This window comes from Microcaecilia unicolor, chromosome 10, assembly GCF_901765095.1.
Source record: "Microcaecilia unicolor chromosome 10, aMicUni1.1, whole genome shotgun sequence".
NCBI classification, from domain to species: domain Eukaryota; kingdom Metazoa; phylum Chordata; class Amphibia; order Gymnophiona; family Siphonopidae; genus Microcaecilia; species Microcaecilia unicolor.
The window spans coordinates 52,922,630-52,943,542 of NC_044040.1; the positions used below are offsets into that span (position 1 = coordinate 52,922,630).

At 44.7% G+C, this 20,913-nt stretch overlaps 1 protein-coding gene across 1 annotated transcript in view; it reads left to right on the forward strand.

The window, feature by feature from the left end:
• Nucleotides 1–20,913, forward strand: part of ANKRD26 (ankyrin repeat domain 26) — a 315,986-nt gene that overhangs the window by 172,153 nt on the left and 122,920 nt on the right. Inside the window, exons 18-19 of the mRNA XM_030216173.1 lie at nucleotides 3,942–4,043; nucleotides 13,971–14,044. Of these exons, the coding sequence (XP_030072033.1) occupies nucleotides 3,942–4,043; nucleotides 13,971–14,044 (176 nt within the window). The remainder of the gene's footprint in view (nucleotides 1–3,941; nucleotides 4,044–13,970; nucleotides 14,045–20,913) is intronic.

Sequence of the window (20,913 nt, forward strand, 5' to 3'; positions counted from 1 at the left end):
AACGGCTCAATGGTGGAGTGCAGCAAAAGATATGAAGGTTGTTTTAGGACTGAAATATATGCTTTTGGCAAATCCCTTCTGCCCTGCTTATGCAGGTAGTCAGATGCAGAGTAAGGGGAGAGAGAGTGGGATTTGCAAGGTACAGGCAACTCTTGTGAATGAGAAAGCTGCAGAGTAGGGGGAACCCTCTCCCCTCCACACCCCAAAGCAGTCCATGTTCCAGCAGTAATGGCTGCCATGTTGGATCTGCCATAATGTCTTGCCCCAGTCTCATTTTTGTGTCCTCTATTTTTGGTCACCTGAGTGAGAAAGGTCTAGGTGCCTCTTTTCTTTCTTTCTTTCTTTCTTTCTTTCTTTCTTTCTTCTTTCTTTCTTTCTTTCTTTCTTTCTTTCTTCTTCACTAATTATGTTCTATCCTATGCTGATGGCATTTTTGTGTTATGTCCTCTTACTAGCTTTTTTTCGACACTTTCCAGCTATTAAGAATCTTCTATTCAAACAGTAGATAGCTGGACTCAGAATAATGTTTTGAAGCTTAAATAAGCAAAAAAACCAAAGATTGGTTTAGAGATTTCGAATAACATAATAGAGAATTGGTTCTATTTACAGATGTTCTCCAGATCGAGTCAAATCAATGGTTTTGGGTGTGATACTGGATTCCAAAACTGACTTTTGAAGAATAGATTAATGAACTAGTTAAGAGGTGTTTATTTTGGTTATGTCAACTCCGGGCTATACGCCCTTTTTTAAGCTTTGAGAGTTTTAGAACTATAGCTCAGGCAGTATTACCATAGTTAGACTACTGTAGTGCTCTGTATAGTGGGATTTTGCTTAAACAGTGAAATAGATTGCAGTTGCTTCAGAGTACATCTGCGAGGTTAATTTTTAAGATGAAACATGAGAGAGTCATACCCCTTTTGTGCCAGTTGCATTGGTTGCCTTTAGAGCAATGCATTAAATTTAAAATAGCAACATTGATTTACAAAATCCTATGTGGCCGCTCTTAACTTTTCCAAATAATCTAATTTTTGCTTTCAGTCCACATTAAAATGAAGTTATCCTTCAATGAAAAATATTCGATTAAAATCTCAGTTTAAACATTCTTTTTTTTACCAAGTTGTTAAAATTAGAAATGATATTCCCATCCGGGTTAAACATATTCCTTCTTCTTTTCCTTTTTTGGAAAGCTCTAAAAAAATATATATTTTTCTATTTGGTTAAATAATTAATTGGAGGCTGAATTCTTTTGTATTTTCTCTTAATTAGAATGAAGATCTCTTGATGTAATCTGCTTTGAATCTGTTATGCAATTAGGCAGAATATAAATAATAGAATAGAATTATGCATCAGGGTTTCTCCAAGTTGCATTAAACCTGTTGATTATCAATAGAAATCAAACAAAATAAAACATGGAAAAGAAAATAAGATGATACCTTTTTTATTGGACATAACTTAATACATTTCTTGATTAGCTTTCGAAGGTTGCCCTTCTTCGTCAACCTTCGAAAGCTAATCAAGAAATGTATTAAGTTATGTCCAATAAAAAAGGTATCATCTTATTTTCTTTTCCATGTTTTATTTTGTTTGATTTCTATTGATAACCTTAAGAGTGGACTAACACGGCTACCACACTCCTCTACTTAAGACACCTGTTGAGGAATGGAGAACTGTTATACTTTGGTTCAGAGTTCTCACTAGATGTTTCTTCTCAGCTGTACATGGCCCCACCAAGTGACTTAGATAGTCCGTAGCAAGATTGTTCTGGTTTCAAGGGTTCTCTTTCTCTGTTCTCCTATGGGATCCTTGAAGAAGAGGAGGGTGAGAAGGCATAGGTTATTAAATGCCCTAATGAGTTTGGGTAGAGCAGATGACCTTCTTCCCTCCGAAGGGAATGTCTCATCTACGTTTAGACTCTTCTGAGATAAATTCATGGCTCTTGTTAGCCAGGTGATCTCCTTGCTTTTTAGCACTTCAAATGAATCAGTTCTACTTTTGTTAGGGATCATCAATGAAAAAGGAGACAACTTGTACAACCAAAGCAACTGTGTACTTTTTGACTGTCCATCACAAGTCACAGCTAGTACCCCTCCTGAATACAAATTCAATTCAGATTTCTCTATCATAACTCCGTTCCTCCATCTTTTTTTTTTTTTTTTTTTTACAAACTATACATGCTGTTATCTTTGAGTTGGTCTCATGCTTTCTGACAAAGACAACTGACCATTTTAATAGTTGCCCTATGGACTGACTCCATGTTTTTGTTTGTTTGAAGAGGCAGACTGCAGAATAGTAACATAGTAGATGACGGCAGAAAAAGACCTGCACGGTCCATCCAGTCTGCCCAACAAGACAACTCGTGTGCTACTTTTTGTGTATACCCTACTTTGATTTGTACCTATGCTCTTCAGGGCACAGACCGTATAAGTCTGCCCAGCACTATCCCTGCCTCCCAACCTCCAGTCCCGCCTCCCACCACTGGCTCTGGCACAGACCGTATAAGTCTGCCCCGCACTATCCCCGCCTCTCAACCTCCAGCCCCGCCTCCCACTACCAGCTCTGCTATCCAATCTCGGTTAAGCTCCTGAGGATCCATTCCTTCTGAACAGGATTCCTTTATGTTTATCCCATGCATGTTTGAATTCCGTTACCGTTTTCATCTCCACCACCTCCCGCGGGAGGGCATTCCAAGCATCCACCACTCTCTCCGTGAAGAAATACTTCCTGACATTTTTCTTGAGTCTGCCCCCCTTCAATCTCATTTCATGTCCTCTCGTTCTACCGCCTTCGTATTTCCGGAAAAGGTTCGTTTGCGGATTAATACCTTTCAAATATTTGAAGAATTGTACACAGTATTCCAAATGAGGTCTGACTAGAGACTTAATACAGTGGCATTATTGCCTTCTTTTTCCTGCTGACCATTCCCTTGCAATATACCTAGGCATCCTTCTGGCTTTTGCCCTCTCTCTTTCTACCTAAGGTGCACTTCTTAAAGGGGCCAGAACATAAGGTACTTCCCTCCTCCCCTCTTGCTCCTTAAACACCTTCGGAGCCTCCCCCTGTCCCCGACTTCCTATTCCCTTGTAGGCTTCCCCAGTTCTACCTTATATCTCCCTGGTCTAGTGTAAGTTGGGCAGGAGGAATCTCCAATTGCTCCTGCCCAGTGGTTCTGGATTCAAAATGGCAGCCATGATCACTAGCGATACTGCCACTAAGGTTCAGGCTGCCATATAAGGGCAAAAAAATCTTGTTTGTCAGTGTGATTTCCTAGCAGTAGTACTGTGACACTATTACTAGAGGTTGCAGCTGCTTTTTTAAAGCTAGAGCTGGCATGGGCAGGAGCAATTGGGAATTGCTTCTGTTTGCCCTACACTAGACCACCAGGAAGATATAAGTTAGACCTAGAGGGACCTACAGAGTGGCAGTGGAACACCATGGGGAGGGGGCCTCTTCAAGGAGGGGGGGTGTCGGTGGGGAGGGAGAAGCTCCTTGTGCTCCTGCCCCTTAATATGCAGCCCAGGAGCACTGAGCCATGTGTTAGTGGTTCGATGCTCCAAGGCAGGAAAAAGAAGCCTTTTTCCAGTAATAACATGTTCACTGCAAGCTGTTATCTGATATTACACAGTAATGAGGTATTTTGCATTCTTTGCATCTCATTACTATGTATCCCATGGTGACATATTTACTATGCTGAACGCTAATATAAAATGCCCATTATTGTTGTTTAGGGGCAAACAACATGAGTTGCATGGCTTTATTTTATTATATTTGCCAAACAAACTGTTTGGGTACCACTTCATTCAAATCTGTCTTATTTGGGTGAGATCTGCCCTCCTCCCTGACACACACACACACTCTCTCTCTCTGTCTCCCTCCCTCCATGAGCCATGCTCCACATGCTTTTGCCATTTCTTTAAATAGGTTTTTATTGCTTCTTTGTATAGAGTCCAGCTGGGAATCTGGGGATAACTTATGTGTTCCCAATTTAGAAGAAAATGAAAAACTCAAGAATGTTGTAGTTCTACCTCCTGCTTCCATGTATTCAGGTATTTCATTTGCACACACCTTCTCTATCTAGTAAATGTGGAGAGTAAGAGCATTTGAATAATGAAGTTTCTGCATAGATAAGCATGAAGACAGGGGAAGGTCAGAGAAACATGACAATTTCATTTTGAAATATTTACATATACCTTTATTGACTAATTCCGCATTTACTTCTTACAAAGTATGTCTTTTCAAAACCATGTGGGGAGTTTTCCTTGAAAATGAACTTGCACCCTTAGATCTTCAAACTCCTCTCAAAACTCATAAAGCTTAGAAGGTGATGCTTTTTACTCTTTTTTTAATAAGCAAATTATATTGATGTCTGAAGTTTTGTATAAAATAATAGTGAATTTTCTGTATAGGTTTAGAAGAGAAGGACTAAAATCAATACATTTCAATAAAGATGGAGATGCTGCTGGGAATGGATGGGAAGGAGAGAAGGAGAAATTCTGCAATGGGGTGGTAGGAGAGAGGGAAAATTGTTGGACATGGGGGTGGATGAGAAGGAGAGATGCTTCGAGGGGGGTAGAAGAGAGAATTGTTGAACATGGGGGTGGAGGAATAATTGTTGGATATGAGAGGGAGGAAGGGAGGGAGAGATACAAGGAGGGAAGAGGGAAAATATGTTGGGGTGGGGAAAGAGAAGGATAGATACTGCATAGGGAGAGATGAAAGACAAGAGGAAGAAATGTTGGACCTGGGAGGAGGGAAGGGAGAGTGGGATGAAACAGGGAAATGTACATAGTGGTGGAGGGGAGGGAGAGATGGAGAGATGCTGCAGGGGGGGGAGAGAGATATTAGACTTGGGATGCATGGGAGAGAGAGAAGAGGAAAAAGAGAGGGAGCGATGTTGGACATGAGAGTGGAGAGGGAAGGAGAGATGCTGCACAGGAGGGAGGGGAGAAGGAGTGTTGGATCCAGGGGCAGAAGTGAGTAAGGGAGAGATAATGGACAATGGGTGGGAGGGAAGAGAGAGGGAGAAATGCTGGACCACAGGAGAGCGGGCAAGAGGGAAGTGAGAAGGGACAGGAAGATGCTGAGCTGGGAAGAACAAGGTAGCAGATGGTGGGCTAGAAGGATGCAGGGAGGGAGACACTGGGAATGGTAGAAAATGCGGGAGAAGCTAAGGAGTAGGGATGGCAAGGAAATGAATGAGAGGAGGATGGTTATTTACAGGGGGTAGAAATATGGTAACGGGGAATAGATTGAAGATAGAAGGGAATGGAAGGCTAGGGAAGGAGTGAGAGGGAAATAGGTGAGCAAGTGAGTGAAAGGAGAAGATGAAAATTTGGTATCTGAAAAGTAAATAGAAGGAAAGGGGTTAGAAGAAAGAGGGTGAAATTTGAGTGGACAGAGAGGCAGAAAAGAAAAAAAAGCGAGGAATGAGCTAAAATGGAAAGATGATATTTTCAGAGGGAATGAAACAAGACAGGAAAGAGGAGGAACTCACTTGAACTCACAACATATACATATGCAGATAATATTCAAATTCTAACTATGCTTAATCCACAATGCTCAGGACATAACTACAGTTAATTCTAAATAAAGCTGAATTGCAGAATGACTCCATAAGAACAAATTAAAACTGAACTCTTGGAAAATAAAGGTTTAATATTTACAATGAAAAGAATACAGCCCTTTAGAGCCCTTGTTATTATGTTATAAGTGCTCCAGTACTTTGTGTCATCATTAAAACTCTTGGGCATGATTATTAATTCAGATTTGTCATTCAAAGCACATATATATTATCTCACCTATCTAGTAATTCTAGCATCTGTTGAAGCAAGGAAGTAATGTCATGGCTCTGACCTTCCCGCTTCACCTGACCCTTTGTCTCCCCCCCCCCCCCCCCCCCAGTATTTTCATCCATCTCTCTCCCCTCCCATCCACTATTGCCCAATTTCTCTCTCTTTCTCTCCAGTGCCCCACCCACTATTTTTTCTTCCCTCCCATTGCCACCTCTGCTAGGCCCACTGCAGTAATTAAACAGCAAAAATATATGTCAGCCGTACCTCTAGCCTCCTCTGAAAGAGGAAGTTACACCAGAAGTGGTGGGAGCGGCAGCAGAAGCGGCAGCAGCATGCAGAGAGGCATGGTCTGCGTGGCTTTGCTGTTTAATTACTACAGCAGGCTCAGCAGAGGTGGCAACTGGAGGGAGGGAAGAAAAGGGGATACATAGTAGTGGCCAGGGTACAGACCAGAAAGAGAAACAGACAATGTTAGATGGGAGGGAGTAGGGAAATTGAGAGACAGAGACAGTGCTGTATGGAAGATAGAGGAAGATAGAAACAGGGCAGTACTGGTTTAGAGGGGAAAGAGCGCGCATATTATTCTGCATATTCTTACTCAATGGTTTTCTTTTGGAATTTGCATCCTCCCTTCTGTGGATTTATTGACAGTTTCTCCGAGGACAAGCAGGCTGATTATTCTCCGCGACGGCCCAGGAGACCGGAAAAAACTTGAGAGCAAACGAAGAAGTTTCTCGAACGCTCCGTCATGTGGGCTGAGTGCACCGCGCATGCGCGAACGGCTTCCTGCCTGTGACATGAGCGTGAGTCCCTCAGTTTCTTTTGACCACGTCTTGAGTGACACGTTCTCAGCGGCACTCAGTTTTTCGGCTCAGGAGACTAATTTTCACGTTTCACTGCTCCCCCCTTTTTTCTTTTTCCTTACTAGTGCGTAGTTCTCATTTTAAAAAAATGTTTAAAAAAAGAGTTATTTCCCTTATTTTGTTAGTTTTCTTTACTTGTTTAAGTTTCCTTTCTTTTTCGTCGCTGCCGCCTTTTAGGCTGCTCAGCCGGGTCTGTTTTTCCCTTTTTGTGCCTTTTTATTTGGCACAATCGAGTCCTTTAATTTCGCAGCCGCTATTTTTCCGTCCATGTCATCGAGGACTCCCAGTGGCTTCAAGCGTTTTACTCACTGCAACTGGACCATCTCGAGTACCGACCCCCATGTGTGGTGTCTCCAGTGCCTTGGGCCCGAACATTTGCCAGCTGCTTGTAAGCTGTGTTCTCTTATGAAAAAGCGGACCCAAGTGTCTCGGGAGGCTCAGCATGAAAGACTTTTTGCTGATCGGTCCGGTCCTTCAACGTCGGCATCAACATCGGTACCGAGGTTGGCGGCGTCGACGTCAAGGGAAGCATCGACTTCGAGAGCGCAGGTAATGGCTGCCGAACGACCACATCGCGCTGGGAGCAGCGAGGCATCGAGTGGGTCTCCACCTGTCTCAAGGCCTACTGCTATGCAGGCCCCCCGGCCCCGAGAAGGCGTGAGGATTCCACGTCCTCCTCTTCAGTACCGACGAGTCTCGATGATGGGCGTTGAGCGAAGGCTAAGAAGCACCGTCATCGTTCTCCTTCCAGACACAGTACCAAGAGCTCCGGGGAGCCAAGGCATTCGGCACCCGAGAAGCGTTGGCGCCAAGAGGACCGCTCACCCTCTATACAGGAGGTGCCGATTCGTCAGTCTTCTGGCAGCTTGGTACTGGCTCTTGAGCCCCCTCAGGTTCTGCCACCGGCTCCTACACCGGCCCCACAGCTTTTTCCAATGGAGGCTCTCGACGAGCGCATCAGGGCCCTTCTTCCAGAGCTTCTGGAAGGATTGCTGCGCCAGTCTGCTTCGGTGCCAGGGGTGCTTGCACCTTCTGCATCGACTGTGGAAGCGGCATCTGGGCCTTCACCTGTGGTGAGACCCCCGTCCTTCGAGCTGCTTTCGGCGTCGGCCGCCACCCGGGTCGATTCTCCCTCGGCAGAGGAAGCTTTGCCGCAGTCTAGGCAGGGGTCTACTTCTCGACATCCCCCTCAAGGCTGTCGTTCTTTGACGTCGAGACAGGCTCAGGTTCGGGCTGCTCTTAGAGAGCTTCTGTCCGACACTGAAGATGAGTGCTCATGGGAGGAAGAGGAAGATCCCAGATACCTTACAGTGGAAGAGTCATATGGAGTCCCGTCTGATCCTACTATGCCTATTGAATGAAGGATGTCTCCCCCTGAGAGTCTTTCTTTTTCCTCCTTTGTTCGGGAAATGTCTAAGGACATTCCTTTCCCTATGGAGGTTGTGGATGAGCCCAGGGCCAAGATGCTCGAGGTTTTGGACTATCCTTCTCAGCCCACAGAGGTTGCGACGGCCCCCTTGCATAACACACTCAGGGAAGTTCTTATGTGAAACTGGTCGTTCCCTCTATCTAATCCAGTGGTCCCCAAAAAAGCTGAGACCCAGTACAGAGTCCATGGAGAACCAGTAATGGTGAAGGCCCAACTTCCTCATGATTCCATGGTGGTGGACTCTGCTCTCAGAAGAGCCAAGAGTACTAGAGACTATGCCTCGGTGCCCCCAGGCAGAGAGTCTAGGACCTTGGATTCTTTTGGGAGGAGAACGTATCAGGCCGCTTTGCTCGCCGCCAAAATCCAAACTTACCAGCTCTACATGAGCATACACTTGTGGAACTCGGTGAAGCAACTGTCCAGTTTGTTCGAAGCACTTCCTCCAGAGCTCGCCGAACCTTTTCACCAGGTGGTCAGGCAGCAGAAGGCGTGTTGCAAATTCCTGGCCAGGGGTACTTACGACACTTTTGATGTGGCATCCCGAGTAGCTGCTCAAGGTATAGTGATGTGCAGACTCTCATGGCTGTGTGTGTCTGACCTGGATCATAAGACCCAGCAGCGAATGGCGGATGTTCCTTGCGGGGGGGATAATCTTTTTGGAGAAAAAGTAGAGGACATGGTCGATCAGATCAAGAAGCACCATGATACTATGGATTCTTTCTCCTGCCGGGCGTCTTCTGCTACCGCCTCCTCATCTAGGAGGGAAGAGAGGTGCTTCCTATTCCTACAATAGGCATAGGTACACTCCTGCTTCTTGGCAGCCTATCCAGGCTTAGTCCCAGCATTTTTGTTCCCGTCAACGGCGTGCACCTAAGGCCCCTAGGGCTCCCCAGCAAAAGCAAGGGACGGGCTTTTGACTGGCTGCAGTGCAGCATAGCCTCAGAAAAGTGCCTGTGCCGGACGACTTGCCAGTCATGGGGAGGTTGATATTTTTTTCACCAAAGGTGGCCTCTTATAACCTCGGACAGGTGGGTTCTTCAAATAGTCCGGTTAGGATACACTCTCAATCTGGAATCCACGCTTTCAAATTGTCCACTGGGAGCTCAATCCTTCAGCTCCCAGCACAAACAGGTACTTGCAGAGGAACTCTCCGCCCTTCTAAAGGCCAATACGGTCGAACTCGTTCCATCAGGGGAAGAAGGGCTGGGATTCTATTCCAGGTACTTCCTTGTGCAAAAGAAAGCAGGGGGGATGCGTCCCATCCTAGACCTAAGGGCCCTGAACAAATTCCTAGTCCGAGAAAAGTTCAGGATGGTTTCCCTGGGCACCCTTCTTCCCATGATTCAGGAAAATGATTGGCTATGCTCTCTAGATTTAAAGGATGCCTATTCTCACATCTCGATAGTATATTCAATTTCGGTTGGGAACCCGGCACTTTCAGTACTGTGTACTGCCCTTTGGCCTCGCTTCTGCACCCAGGGTCTTCACAAAGTGCCTGGCAGTTGTCGCAGCATCACTACGCAGACTGAGAGTGCATGTCTTCCCTTATCTCGACGATTGGCTGGTGAAGAGCACCTCGGAGGCAGGCGCTCTACAGTCCATGTGGATGACTGTTCGAGTGCTAGAGCTACTGCGGTTTGTAATCCATTATCCCAAGTTCCACCTTGTCCCGGTTCAGAAATTGGAGTTCATTGGAGCTCTGTTGGACACACGGATGTCTTGAGCTTATCTCCCCCAGGCAAAGGCAGACAATCTCCTGGCCCTAGTGTCCTTGGCTCGAGCGTCTCAACAGATCACAGCTCGGCAGATGTTGAGACTTTTAGGGCACATGGCTTCCACAGTTCATGTGACTCCCATAGCACGCCTACATATGAGTTCAGCTCAATGGACCCTAGCTTCCCAGTGGTGCTAGGCCACAGGGGATCTAGAGGATGTGATCCATCTCTCCACCGACTTTTGCAGTTCCCTTCAGTGGTAGACCATTCGATCCAATCTGACCTTGGGACATCCATTCCAAATTGCTCAGCCGCAGAAAGTGTTGATGACAGATGCATCCCTCCTAGGGTGGGGAGCTCATGTAGATGGACTTCACACTCAAGGAGCTTGGTCCTTTCAGGAATAGGATCTTCAGATCAACCTCCTGGAATTACGAGCGATCTGGAATACTCTCAAGGCTTTCAGAGATTGGCTGTCAAATCAAATCATTTTAATTCAGACAATCAGGTTGCAATGTATTACACCAACAAGCAGGGGGCATCTGATCTCGCACTCTGTGTCTGGAAGCCGTCCGGATGTGGCTTTGGGTGCACCACCACGGCATATTTCTCCAGGCCACATATCTGGCAGGCTTAAACAACAGTCTGGCCGACAGGTTGAGCAGGATCATGCAACCTCACGAGTGGTCACAACATGAATGTTGTCCGCAAGATCTTCCGAGCATGGGGCACCCCCCTCGGTGGATCTTTTTGCCACTCAGTTTAATCACAAAGTCCCTCAATTCTATTCCAGACTAAAGGCTCATGACAAATTAGCATCAGATGCCTTTCTCCTTCATTGGGGGACAGGCCTTCTGTATGCGTATCCTCCCATACTTCTAGTAGGGAAGACTTTACTGAAACACAAGGAAGACTGTGGAACCATGATTCTGATTGCGTCCTTTTGGCCTTGTCAGATCTGGTTCCCTCTTCTTCTGGAGTTGTCCTCTGAAGAACCTGGAGATTGGAGTGTTTTCCGACCCTCATCACCCAGAACGAGAGGTCGCTGCTACATCCCAACCTCCACTCTGGCTCTCACAGCCTGGATATTGAGAGCCTCCTTGGGTCTTTCAGAAGGTGTCTCCCAAGTCTTGCTTCCAGAAAAGATTCCACGAAAAAGTGTTGTTCTTTCAAATGGAGGAGGTTTGCCATCTGGTGTGACAGCAAGACCCTAGATCCTTTTACTTGTCCTACACGGACCCTGCTTGAATACCTTCTACACTTATCAAAGTCTGGTCTCAAGACCAACTCTGTAAGGGTTCACCTTAGTGCAATTAGTGCTTATCATCAACGAGTAGAAGGTCAGCCTATCTCTGGACAGCCTTTAGTAGTTTGTTTCATGAGAGGTTTGCTTTTGTCAAAGCCCCCCCCCCCCCCCCCCCCCCCCCCCCGTCAAACCTCCACCAGTGTCATGGGATCTCAACGTCGTTCTCACCCAGCTGATGAAAGCTCCTTTTGAGCCACTGAATTCCTGCCATCTGGAGTACTTGACCTGGAAGATCATTTTCTTGGTGGCTGTTACTTCAGCTCGTAGAGTCAGTGAGCTCCAAGCCCTGGTAGTGCATGCACCTTATATCAAGTTTCATCATAACAGAGTAGTCCTCCGCACTCACCCTAAGTTCTTGCTGAAGGTAGTGTCGGAGTTCCATCTGAACCAGTCAATTGTCTTGCCAACATTCTTTCCCTGTCCTCATACCTGCCATGGTGAAGACAAGTTGCACACCTTGGACTGCAAGAGAGCATTGGCCTTTTACGTGGAGCGGATAAAGCCCTATAGACAGTCCGCCCAGTTGTTTGTTTCTTGTGATTCCAACAGGAGTGGAGTCGCCATCGGAAAACGCACAATCTCCAATTGGCTAGCAGATTGCATTTCCTTCACTTACGCCCAAGCTGAGCTGACTCTGGAGGGCCATGTCACGGCTCACAATGTTAGAGCCATGGCTGCGTCAGTGGCTCACTTAAAGTCAGCCTCCATTGAAGAGATTTGCAAGGCTGCAACATGGTCATCAGTCCACACATTCACATCTCACTACTGTCTTCAACAGGATACCCAACAAGACAGTCGGATTGGGCAGTCGGTGCTGCAGAATCTGTTCAGGGTTTAGAATCCAACTCCACCCTCCTAGGCCCATTTCTGTTCTTTTCCAGGCTGCATTCTCACTTAGTTGTATTTCTTTTCAGATCAATCTCTGTCATGTCCTTGCCATTGCGAGGCCCAATTGACAAATGTTCATTGTTTTGAGTGAGCCTGGGGGCTAGGGATACCCCAATGGTGAGAATAATCAGCCTGCTTGTCCTCAGAGAAAATGAAGATACATACCTGTAGCAGGTATTCTCCGAGGACAGCAGGCTGATTATTCTCACATACCCGCCCTCCTCCCCTTGGAGTTCTTGTTTCTGGTTTGCTTTTTTATTAAACTGAGGGAGTCACGCTCGTGTCGCGTGCGGGAAGCCGTTCGCATATGCGCAGTGAGCTCACCCCGCGCGACTGAGCGTTCAAGAGACTTCTTCGTTTGCTCTCAAATTTTTTCCGGTCTCCTGGGCCGTTGCGGACGATGACCCAATGGTGAGAATAATCAGCCTGCTGTCCTCAGAGAATACCTGCTACTGGTATGTATCTTCATTTTATTGGGGGTTTAGGAAAGCTATTTAAACTGTGTGTTTGAATTAAGGATTATGATATTTTTAGGAGAACTAGTGATACTTTATTTTTCAATAATGTTTCATGTGATTTTCATGAGATTATTGAACTAAATACATTTTTTGATTAGCTTTCGAAGGTAACCCTTCTTCAGATGAGAAATAAGCAAATGTTGATAATTAACAGTATATATAAGTGAAACACCAAAGCATTGTCATTGGAATGCTGTTGTGTTTCACTTATATGTACTGTTATTTATCAACATTTGTTTATTTCTGATCTGAAGAAGGGTTACCTTCAAAAGCTAATCAAAAAATGTATTGTTAGTCCAATAAAAAAGGTATTATCTTTTTTTTCTTTTGTTTTATTTCTGTTTATTACCTTAAAAGTGGACTGACACAGCTACCACATCATTCTACTCATGAAAATATTTAAATTTTAAGGTTTATGATTGTATTTTTATTTATAAGATTTTATGTTTATCGGTTTTGTTTGTTATATATATACTAGTAAAAAGGCCCATTTCTGACACAAATGAAACGGGTGCTAGCAAGGTTTTCCTCGGAGTGTGTATGTTTGAGAGTGTGTATGTGAGAGTGACTGCGTGTGAGAGAGAGAGTGAATGTGCGAGTGTGTGTGAGAGAGAGAGAGAGTCTGGGTGTGAGTCTGTCTGTGAGAGAGTGTGTGTGTGTGAGAATGAGAGTGTGTGCAAGTGTGTATGTGAGACACAGTGTGAGAGAGAGTGTGTTTCACACAGATACAGTGTGTGCGAGAGAGAGTGTGTGTGAGACACAGACTCTCTGTGAGATTGAGTGTATGAGATCAAGAGAGTGTGTGAGTGACTGTGTGACACATAGAGAGTGAATGTGATACAGTGTGAGACATAGAGTGTGTGAGACACAGTGTCTGAGTGAGAGAGAGAAAGATATTGACTGTGAGAGAGAGTGTGTGTGTGACAGAGATACCTCCTCCCCCCCTCTCTGGTGTCAGGCCCCCCCCCCCCCCCTCTCTCTCTCTGGTGTCTGAGCGTTACTGTGCAGGACGCTGAGCTCTGGCTGTGCTTCAAGGAACTGACCAATCCTATTTAATAGAATGCACCTCCAACATTCTGAAGCCGAGAAACCTCGTGTGGTTGGTCATTTCTGCTTGTGACGAATCCGGAAATACGTGATTTCAATTCAGGAGATGGATACAGAGAGCAGGAATGCCTCAGCCACGCAGTCAGCTTCAGAATGTTGGAGGTGCGTTTTATTATATAGGATATTTTTTGAAACCTGTTCTGGGCTCTATTGGGAAGACAGGCTGAATATTGAAATAAATTAATTAATTTTGTTGTAGACCACCTTGGCAGATTCCTATGGTTTATAAATTCATTTCATTATCTCAAAATTAAGTAGATAAATAGATGGATCTCTGTCCCTATGCATGTTTTGGTGGTTCATTTTAACAATATTTTGATGATTGTTTAATATCACGCATATACTTTGCCTTCAGGGCCTTTGTTTAAAATGGAGTTATCAGAAGAACAAAGTCTTGAGAATGGGGAAACAGAAAATAGTCATAAAGAGGTATGTAAGAATGTTTTTCATAAACTAGTAACTTCAAACTTGAAGAAATGCATAATCAAAACAGGTGACAGAGTAAAGTCAGAGCAGAATATAGTTATGATGCCAAAAAGAAATTCATATTAACTTTTCTTTCTGCTAATATCTCAGATAATCCCAAAGGGCAGATTGAATTGTGCAGATGCTGGGAAAAAGAGAGAATGTATGAAAAAAAGGTGTAGAGGAACACATTAAATAAATAGACAAATGTGTGAAATACACTTAATAGGAATAAAAATGGCAAACAAGTGTAGACAAAAAAGCATAATAATTACACAAATATTAACTAAGGTATCATGGACAGAAAAAAATGAAAATGATGATTCAACTAATAACTAAAATCTCCTGTAGCAGGCAGGATTACCTTGTCATAAAAACAAGTCGCCACATCACTATGTGGAACAAAATTCCAGAGCTATCTAAAAATGACATCTGTCTTGTTTTTTCTGTCAGCCTTGTCAGGCATATTCCACCAGGCTCTGCAGTCTTTTCTTTCAGTCTTTGTTTTTTTTCTGCTGGATTTGGCCAGAAATTATATTATCATGTTAGGTCCCAAGTCAAGTTGCCTTACCTTTAAAAGTTTTATTTTCTTTATAGTTTTTTAAAATCCCTTTCTGTGGAATTTTTCAGCAGTGAATAAGGTGCCACACAATCCTCTGGTTATATTTTTTCACACACGCACATTGTCTATGAAGAAATTTCAGTAACTAATTTTTGATTTTAAATTGTCAGTTTATCTCATCATGGGGCCCTTTTACTAAGTGGCCTGTTCTGTTACTAGCGCGAGACTTTCTTACATGCTGAGACCACTTTTAGCATGGCTGTAAAATGGCCACATTTTCATTTTCTCCATTAATAACCAAGCACTAATTTACCCATTATGTAGGTGGTAAGGGCTCCCACACTAACCATGTGCTAATCAGTTAGTATGCAGCAATATAGCTGCGCTAACCGATTAGTATAGGGCACGCCTACTCTCCGCTCCAGAGCTAAAAAATTTCTATGTTTTTTTTAGCTTGTAGGTAATGCATGCCAAACAGAAAACTACTGTGGGACATGCTCAGACGTCCCGCAATAGTGACTTTTATGCTGCAGTAAGCAAGTATGAAAGGGCCCCATGTCAGAAAAACAGGCCATCAGCTCAAATGCTTTCTCAAGTGTTCACCAAACAGGTTCATCATTGACCATCACAAAGTATGTTGCATTTTCTTGGGAAAGATGACTGCACCAATTTCTGTAAAATCTGCTCCAGGATGTCCCCCAGGGTAGTTTGATCCTCGAATGCAGACCCTGTATCTTACTTGCAAGTAATTTTAGGTGTTGCATTTAGCCCTCCTTAAATACAAAGCATAAGGTATTGTAAGTGCAAAGTTGGTGTGGTAAATGTCAGAAATGTGGCCAGCGTGTGCCCTGCATTTACTGTTCTGGACACTTACCGCATGGGCCTGCTTTACATGCATTGGCAGACAGAATAGGTGAATTTACACTATCTGCCAATGTGTTTAACATGGCCATTGTTCAAATAAAAAAACGTTCCAATTACGAACATCATACCAGTTCTCCCCCCCCCCCCCCCCTCTTTGCCATTGATGCCAGGCCCTGCCCCCTGCGCAGAACCTCAATCCTCCATACTCATGGCCCTCCCATACACATATCCCCAATTGCAACTCCTCCTTCAAGTACCCTTCTCAATCACTCCCCTAAGACCATCATATCACCTGACTTATCCCTCCCTCCCACCACCCCTGGCACTTACTGAGGTAGTGCGGGTAATTAAGTGCCAGGGCGGAAGCAGTTCCCTTCCGCTCCTGTCCCATTGCTGCAAGGCTGAAAAAGATGGTTTTGACCCCTAGCAGTAGTTTTAATGTGCCAAATAAGGAGCACCTTTAATGTGTGATTGGGAATGGAGCAGATTGCTTCTGCCCAGTCACTACACTACCTAGGCAACCCCAGTAAGTGAGTGGGGGGAGGGGATCAGAGGTGAGGGAAGGAGTAGCATGATAGTATCTGAAAGAGATGGTGGTTATGGAAGGGCTGTCGTATGAGCGGGGCCTCCTATCTGGAGGGATCAGTATGATGTAATCAGTATTGTTGGTTTTTTTTCTACTTTAGGCATCTGATAGCATGTGTCATTTAATGCCACCTCTTGAGGTGACGTTAAATTCAGCCACGCTATTGGTAAACTTGATAGCATGTGGTAACAGTTTAGTGAATCCCCTTGAGCTTAGTTCCAAGAAGTTGGCATCAAAGAGTCAGCATATGACCCAGGAAACTTACCATGGTTGCACTGGTGAACAGGTCTTGTTGAGGATGTCTTCAGCCTCTTTGATACCTCATTTCAAGGTTAAACCCGAGAGTTGTGCTGTCTTGAAAGTTTGAGCAAATATATAGGTCATGAGCCAAAGGCCGACAGCAAGCACCAAGTCTTGAGCAGAAGGTCTGAAGTCTCACCACTGAGTCTCAGCTTTGAGTCTGGACCCATCTGGAAGTTAGGTCTGCCTCCTATGTTGCCTCTATTTGGCAGCAGCTTTTCCAAAGCCTCCTAGTGTCTTCCCTTGATAGGTCCTACCCTGTCATTTGTATCTGCAGTGTTTGAAACATCCTCCAAATTGTTTGCTCCAAAGTTCCTTTCAGCTTTTCCAAACTGAAACCTACTCGGGCCAAAAATCACTTTCCATCCCCTTACATGCCAAGGCTGTTGGGTGCATCCCCAAATGGCAGCCTGTTTACAAAGATTTTCTTTCCCTCCATGTTTTTCCTATTCCACTGTCTGATCTAGATCCAGAACAAGTGTTTTGCTTTTTTGCTCTATCCTGTCCCCTTTTTTCCCTCCTTCTTGCAGCTAGCAGATTGTGAGCAGCCCAATCTCAGTATTAGTGGTGCTTTCTTATCTGCCTCTTGCTGAGCTTTCCATCTGCTTTGTTTCCTTCTCCTCCTTTCTGCATGGAAGTGGCAATAACCCCAAGAAAAAGGTGATGAGATGGGAATAGTCACTGCTGTAGAGGCCAGAACAGCTAAAGCTGTCAAGCATGATTCCACCCAAACTCATCCAGTCACCATGGTCACAGCTTAGCCCAAGCTTGCACTTGTCGCAGACTGGTTCTGGTCACTATTTGGTGGAGGGGGGAGAGAGAGGATGAGAGTGTTTGTGTACGTGAGTGTGTTCCTTGCTGTGCGTTGCAGGACCGTGTGTGTGTCCACATGTGCACCTTGCTTGATGACTGCAACACATGGGAAGAGTGGAGGGTGGGAGAGGGAAGTGGAGACAGGAGTAAGATGAGACAGAAGGGAAGGGAATGGGAGTAAAAGACAGGTGTGAGGAAAGAAAGAAGTGTATAGAAGTGATGTGCGAATGGGGAAAGTGTGTGCCATAGAAACATAAAGGAATTACATTTCACTCGCTGTTCTTTAAAGAAAGCCACCAGCTCTCCATAGCTTCCTGAAACCCGAAGTCCTTATCTTCTTCAGGCACCCTGGCTTTCATAGGAGGAGGATGTCGCTCTCCTGTTTCTCCCCAGACTTCCCATTTAGTTGCCCTCTTCTTTTCTAGTATCTTCTGAGCCCCACCTCCTTCTTTTCTCCCAAGAGCGTACTCTGGCTATTGATCCTTCCCATAGGATGCATCAGTCAGAGAAAATTCCCAGGCTGCCTACAGTATCTTCCCTTCCATCTTAGGCTTCCTTGCATGACTGCCTCAGCCTATTCCTGTCCCTCCCCCACATCCTTAGCATATCTCAGAGGATCAATCTGGTGTGCCTGGAGGTTAGCTTCTTTCCCTTTCTCCTCCTTGGAAATCAGACCTTCAACTCCAAAGCCTCCCACCCATTGTCTTTCTTCCAGGTAAGAGCTTGTTTGCTGTCTGTACTCTTCTGGCTCACCACATGCTTATTGCTAGGGTTTTTCCTTAGGGTTACTTCCTACTGTCACATTCCCCAGTCTTCCCTGTGGCTCCTAGCTATCCTTTAACTGAGTAGGCGTGATATACAGGCAGCTCCTATCTTACTCCTAGGGGCTTGGCTGCCTGCTCCTTTCTACTTGAGCTGACCACACCCTCCCCTAGGATGAGCCTGCCTGTCTTTGCATCCCCCGCCCACACAACTCCTAGGGCTTCAGCCTATGGGTTTCCTTCTGTGACTTGCACCTGATCCTGGGCTGACTTCCTAGGGCTGACTCATAAAGCCATTACAACCCTCATCCATCCCCCCCCCCCCCCCCAATAGCCTCAGTGACATCCTTAAGTATCACACTTTTCCATGTGTGTTTGGCAGGCTATATACAAATACTTTGCATTTGCAATGTACATGTATTGAATGCTAAAAATCTGCCCAACTCTGACACCTGGGAATACCCACTTAAACAACAAACATAAAGGATTGTTACCTGTGTATTTTTATTTTTTTTATTTATTGCATTTGTATCCCACATTTTCCCACCTCTTTGCAGGCTCAATGTGGCTTACAATACATCTTGAATAGTGGAGATATAACAGAAAGTAGACATTTAGCATTACAGAAGGATCTAGAGCAACATGGTAATACTTGTGTATGTGTATTCTGCACATTATATTAAAAATGGCTCTTTCCACATGGAAAAAGTTTTAAATATGGAAGTCTTTTCTAAAACTACTGCACAGTTTGCATCCATTCATTCATTGTGGTGGTGCATGCCTAATTGTTTCTCTATAAGGGCCCGATGCACAAAACTTACCAGACCAGCAAGATGCACGTTTGACTGGTTTCAGCCAGTTCAGTGAGCACAGTATTCAGTGGGAGATGCACAAAAGGGCTCTGCATGCTTTTTAATGTTTGCAGCAGTAGACAATGGGAATAGTATGTTAAATTTATTAAAATGAGCTGATCAGTATTCAGATGTGAATTCTGAGGGATATCAAATGTGTATTCAGTGGGGTGCATAGCGATCTACGAGCGATGCACAAAATTCAGCCCCCTACCTTTTATGACAGATTTTTTATGGGAGGTCAGGAGCTGTCATAGCATGACAGCTATCCCTTTTCTCCTACTTTCTCCTTCTCCTACTGTACCCCCTGAGGTTGCTTCATCTTTTGTACTCTTGAAAATTCCTTTGTGTTGAAAGTTTTATCATGGTGACACCAGTTTAAAATGTTTGCCGTAATCCCCAATGTAATTGTTAAAAAGGGAATATGCATCGCTTAAAGCCAGGGGTCTGCCAAATGGCTTATGCCAAGCACTAGAAGCTAATGAAGCTTCTGAAGCAAGCCGATTGCAGCTGGCAGTTCCCATCCTCTCACCGGATCCCCTCATTTGTATTTTGATGCCGGGGGTTCTTTGCTTACCTGCTTGGAGCTAAAAATTCTGCAGGCTCGATAAAAGCCATCCCTAGCAGAAACAGCAAAGGCTGCAACACGTTCTTGTAAGAGCCCAGCAATTCATGCTTACAACACCACACAGGACTGCTGATAGCGGCTCCCAGGCCCGCTCCTTCCTTCTGTCTCATCTACACCTGAAAACCCACCCTCCCCTGCTGAGCTCGGGGAACGTTCTGGAGCTGAGCCAGCAGCTAAGGGCAGACTAGGAGCTAGTCATGCAAAAAGAGGTAGAGGAAGGCAGCTGGTGACTGTTAAAGCTTATTCCGCATCAGTATTGGAGGGGGGAAGAGCCATGAAGCAGTAACAGGGGGTTTATACGTCATAGGTCTTTGAGCCAGATCGCAAAAAGGAACTTTAGGGCAGTTGTTTCAAGGTGGGGGCCTGGAATGAAAAAGTGTTCCATTGAGTGCTTCACTTTGAAAAATCGTGAACAGAAAGCTAAGACATGAAACGCTGTGGAGGTGTTCTGGGCATGCGCATAGCAGCCACGCTTACCAATCCCTGGCACTTGTCCTACCGAGCTGCATGCTAAGAATCCATGCAGCTCATTTGCTTGCAATTTCTTTTGAGAGTTGCTCGCTATTTCCACCTTGATAATTTTTACCAAGGTGGAAATAACGAGTGGTTCTTTCCAGGAACTTTTGTACATTGGCCCCTGTTGTGCTGACTGACTTAAGCATGGAGCGGCAGGCTCACGTTAATATCAGGAGAATACTCTGATCCAGGGTCTAGGAAAGAGAAGAGGAAATACACCACCAACAAAGGATAAGTATGACACTTGTCTGTGCTCCCAAAGAGACTACATTTTGCCTAACTTGTTTTGCAGTAGGCAGCCCTTAGACACAAAGTCTTACTTGTATGACATGGTTAACCTGCTTGTCCTCAGAGAAAGCAAAGTTGATTGTCTGAAAGAGGTGTTCACCGATCACATAATCCCTCCCACTCCCCCTTCTCTTGGAATTTGTATTCTGCATTATATATTTTTGCTAAACTGGAATTGCAGCACAAAAAGAAAAGATTTAGAGCCTGGAAAGTCTTTTTGCTATCCTAACTTTATCTGGTTTGTTATCCAGGAAGCAGTCTGAATTTTGCCACTAACTGGATAAACTCTGGCTGTGCCCAAGCCCTGCCCACAGACCGCCTCAGCAATATCAGAGGGTATATTTATTCAAAGGCATTAATCCAGTTAACTAGTGCTATTCATCTGCCCCCCCCTGTCTTTTCTGGAATTTTGTTCTGTAGAGTACTACATATAACTTTGTGACCTGCTTGTGTAATTGATGAGTGGCTGTCTTCAGAGAACAGCTGTTACAGGTAAACAATTTTGCCTTTGAGATTAGAAGGAATACAAGCATATGAACAAGAAATTGAAAAGAGTAGGGACTAACCTTGAAGGTAGCACTGAACGAAAGCACTTCATTGAAGACAAAAGTCTTTACTGAAGCTATAGACATGTTTATTATGTCATTAAGCACTGCAAAATTGT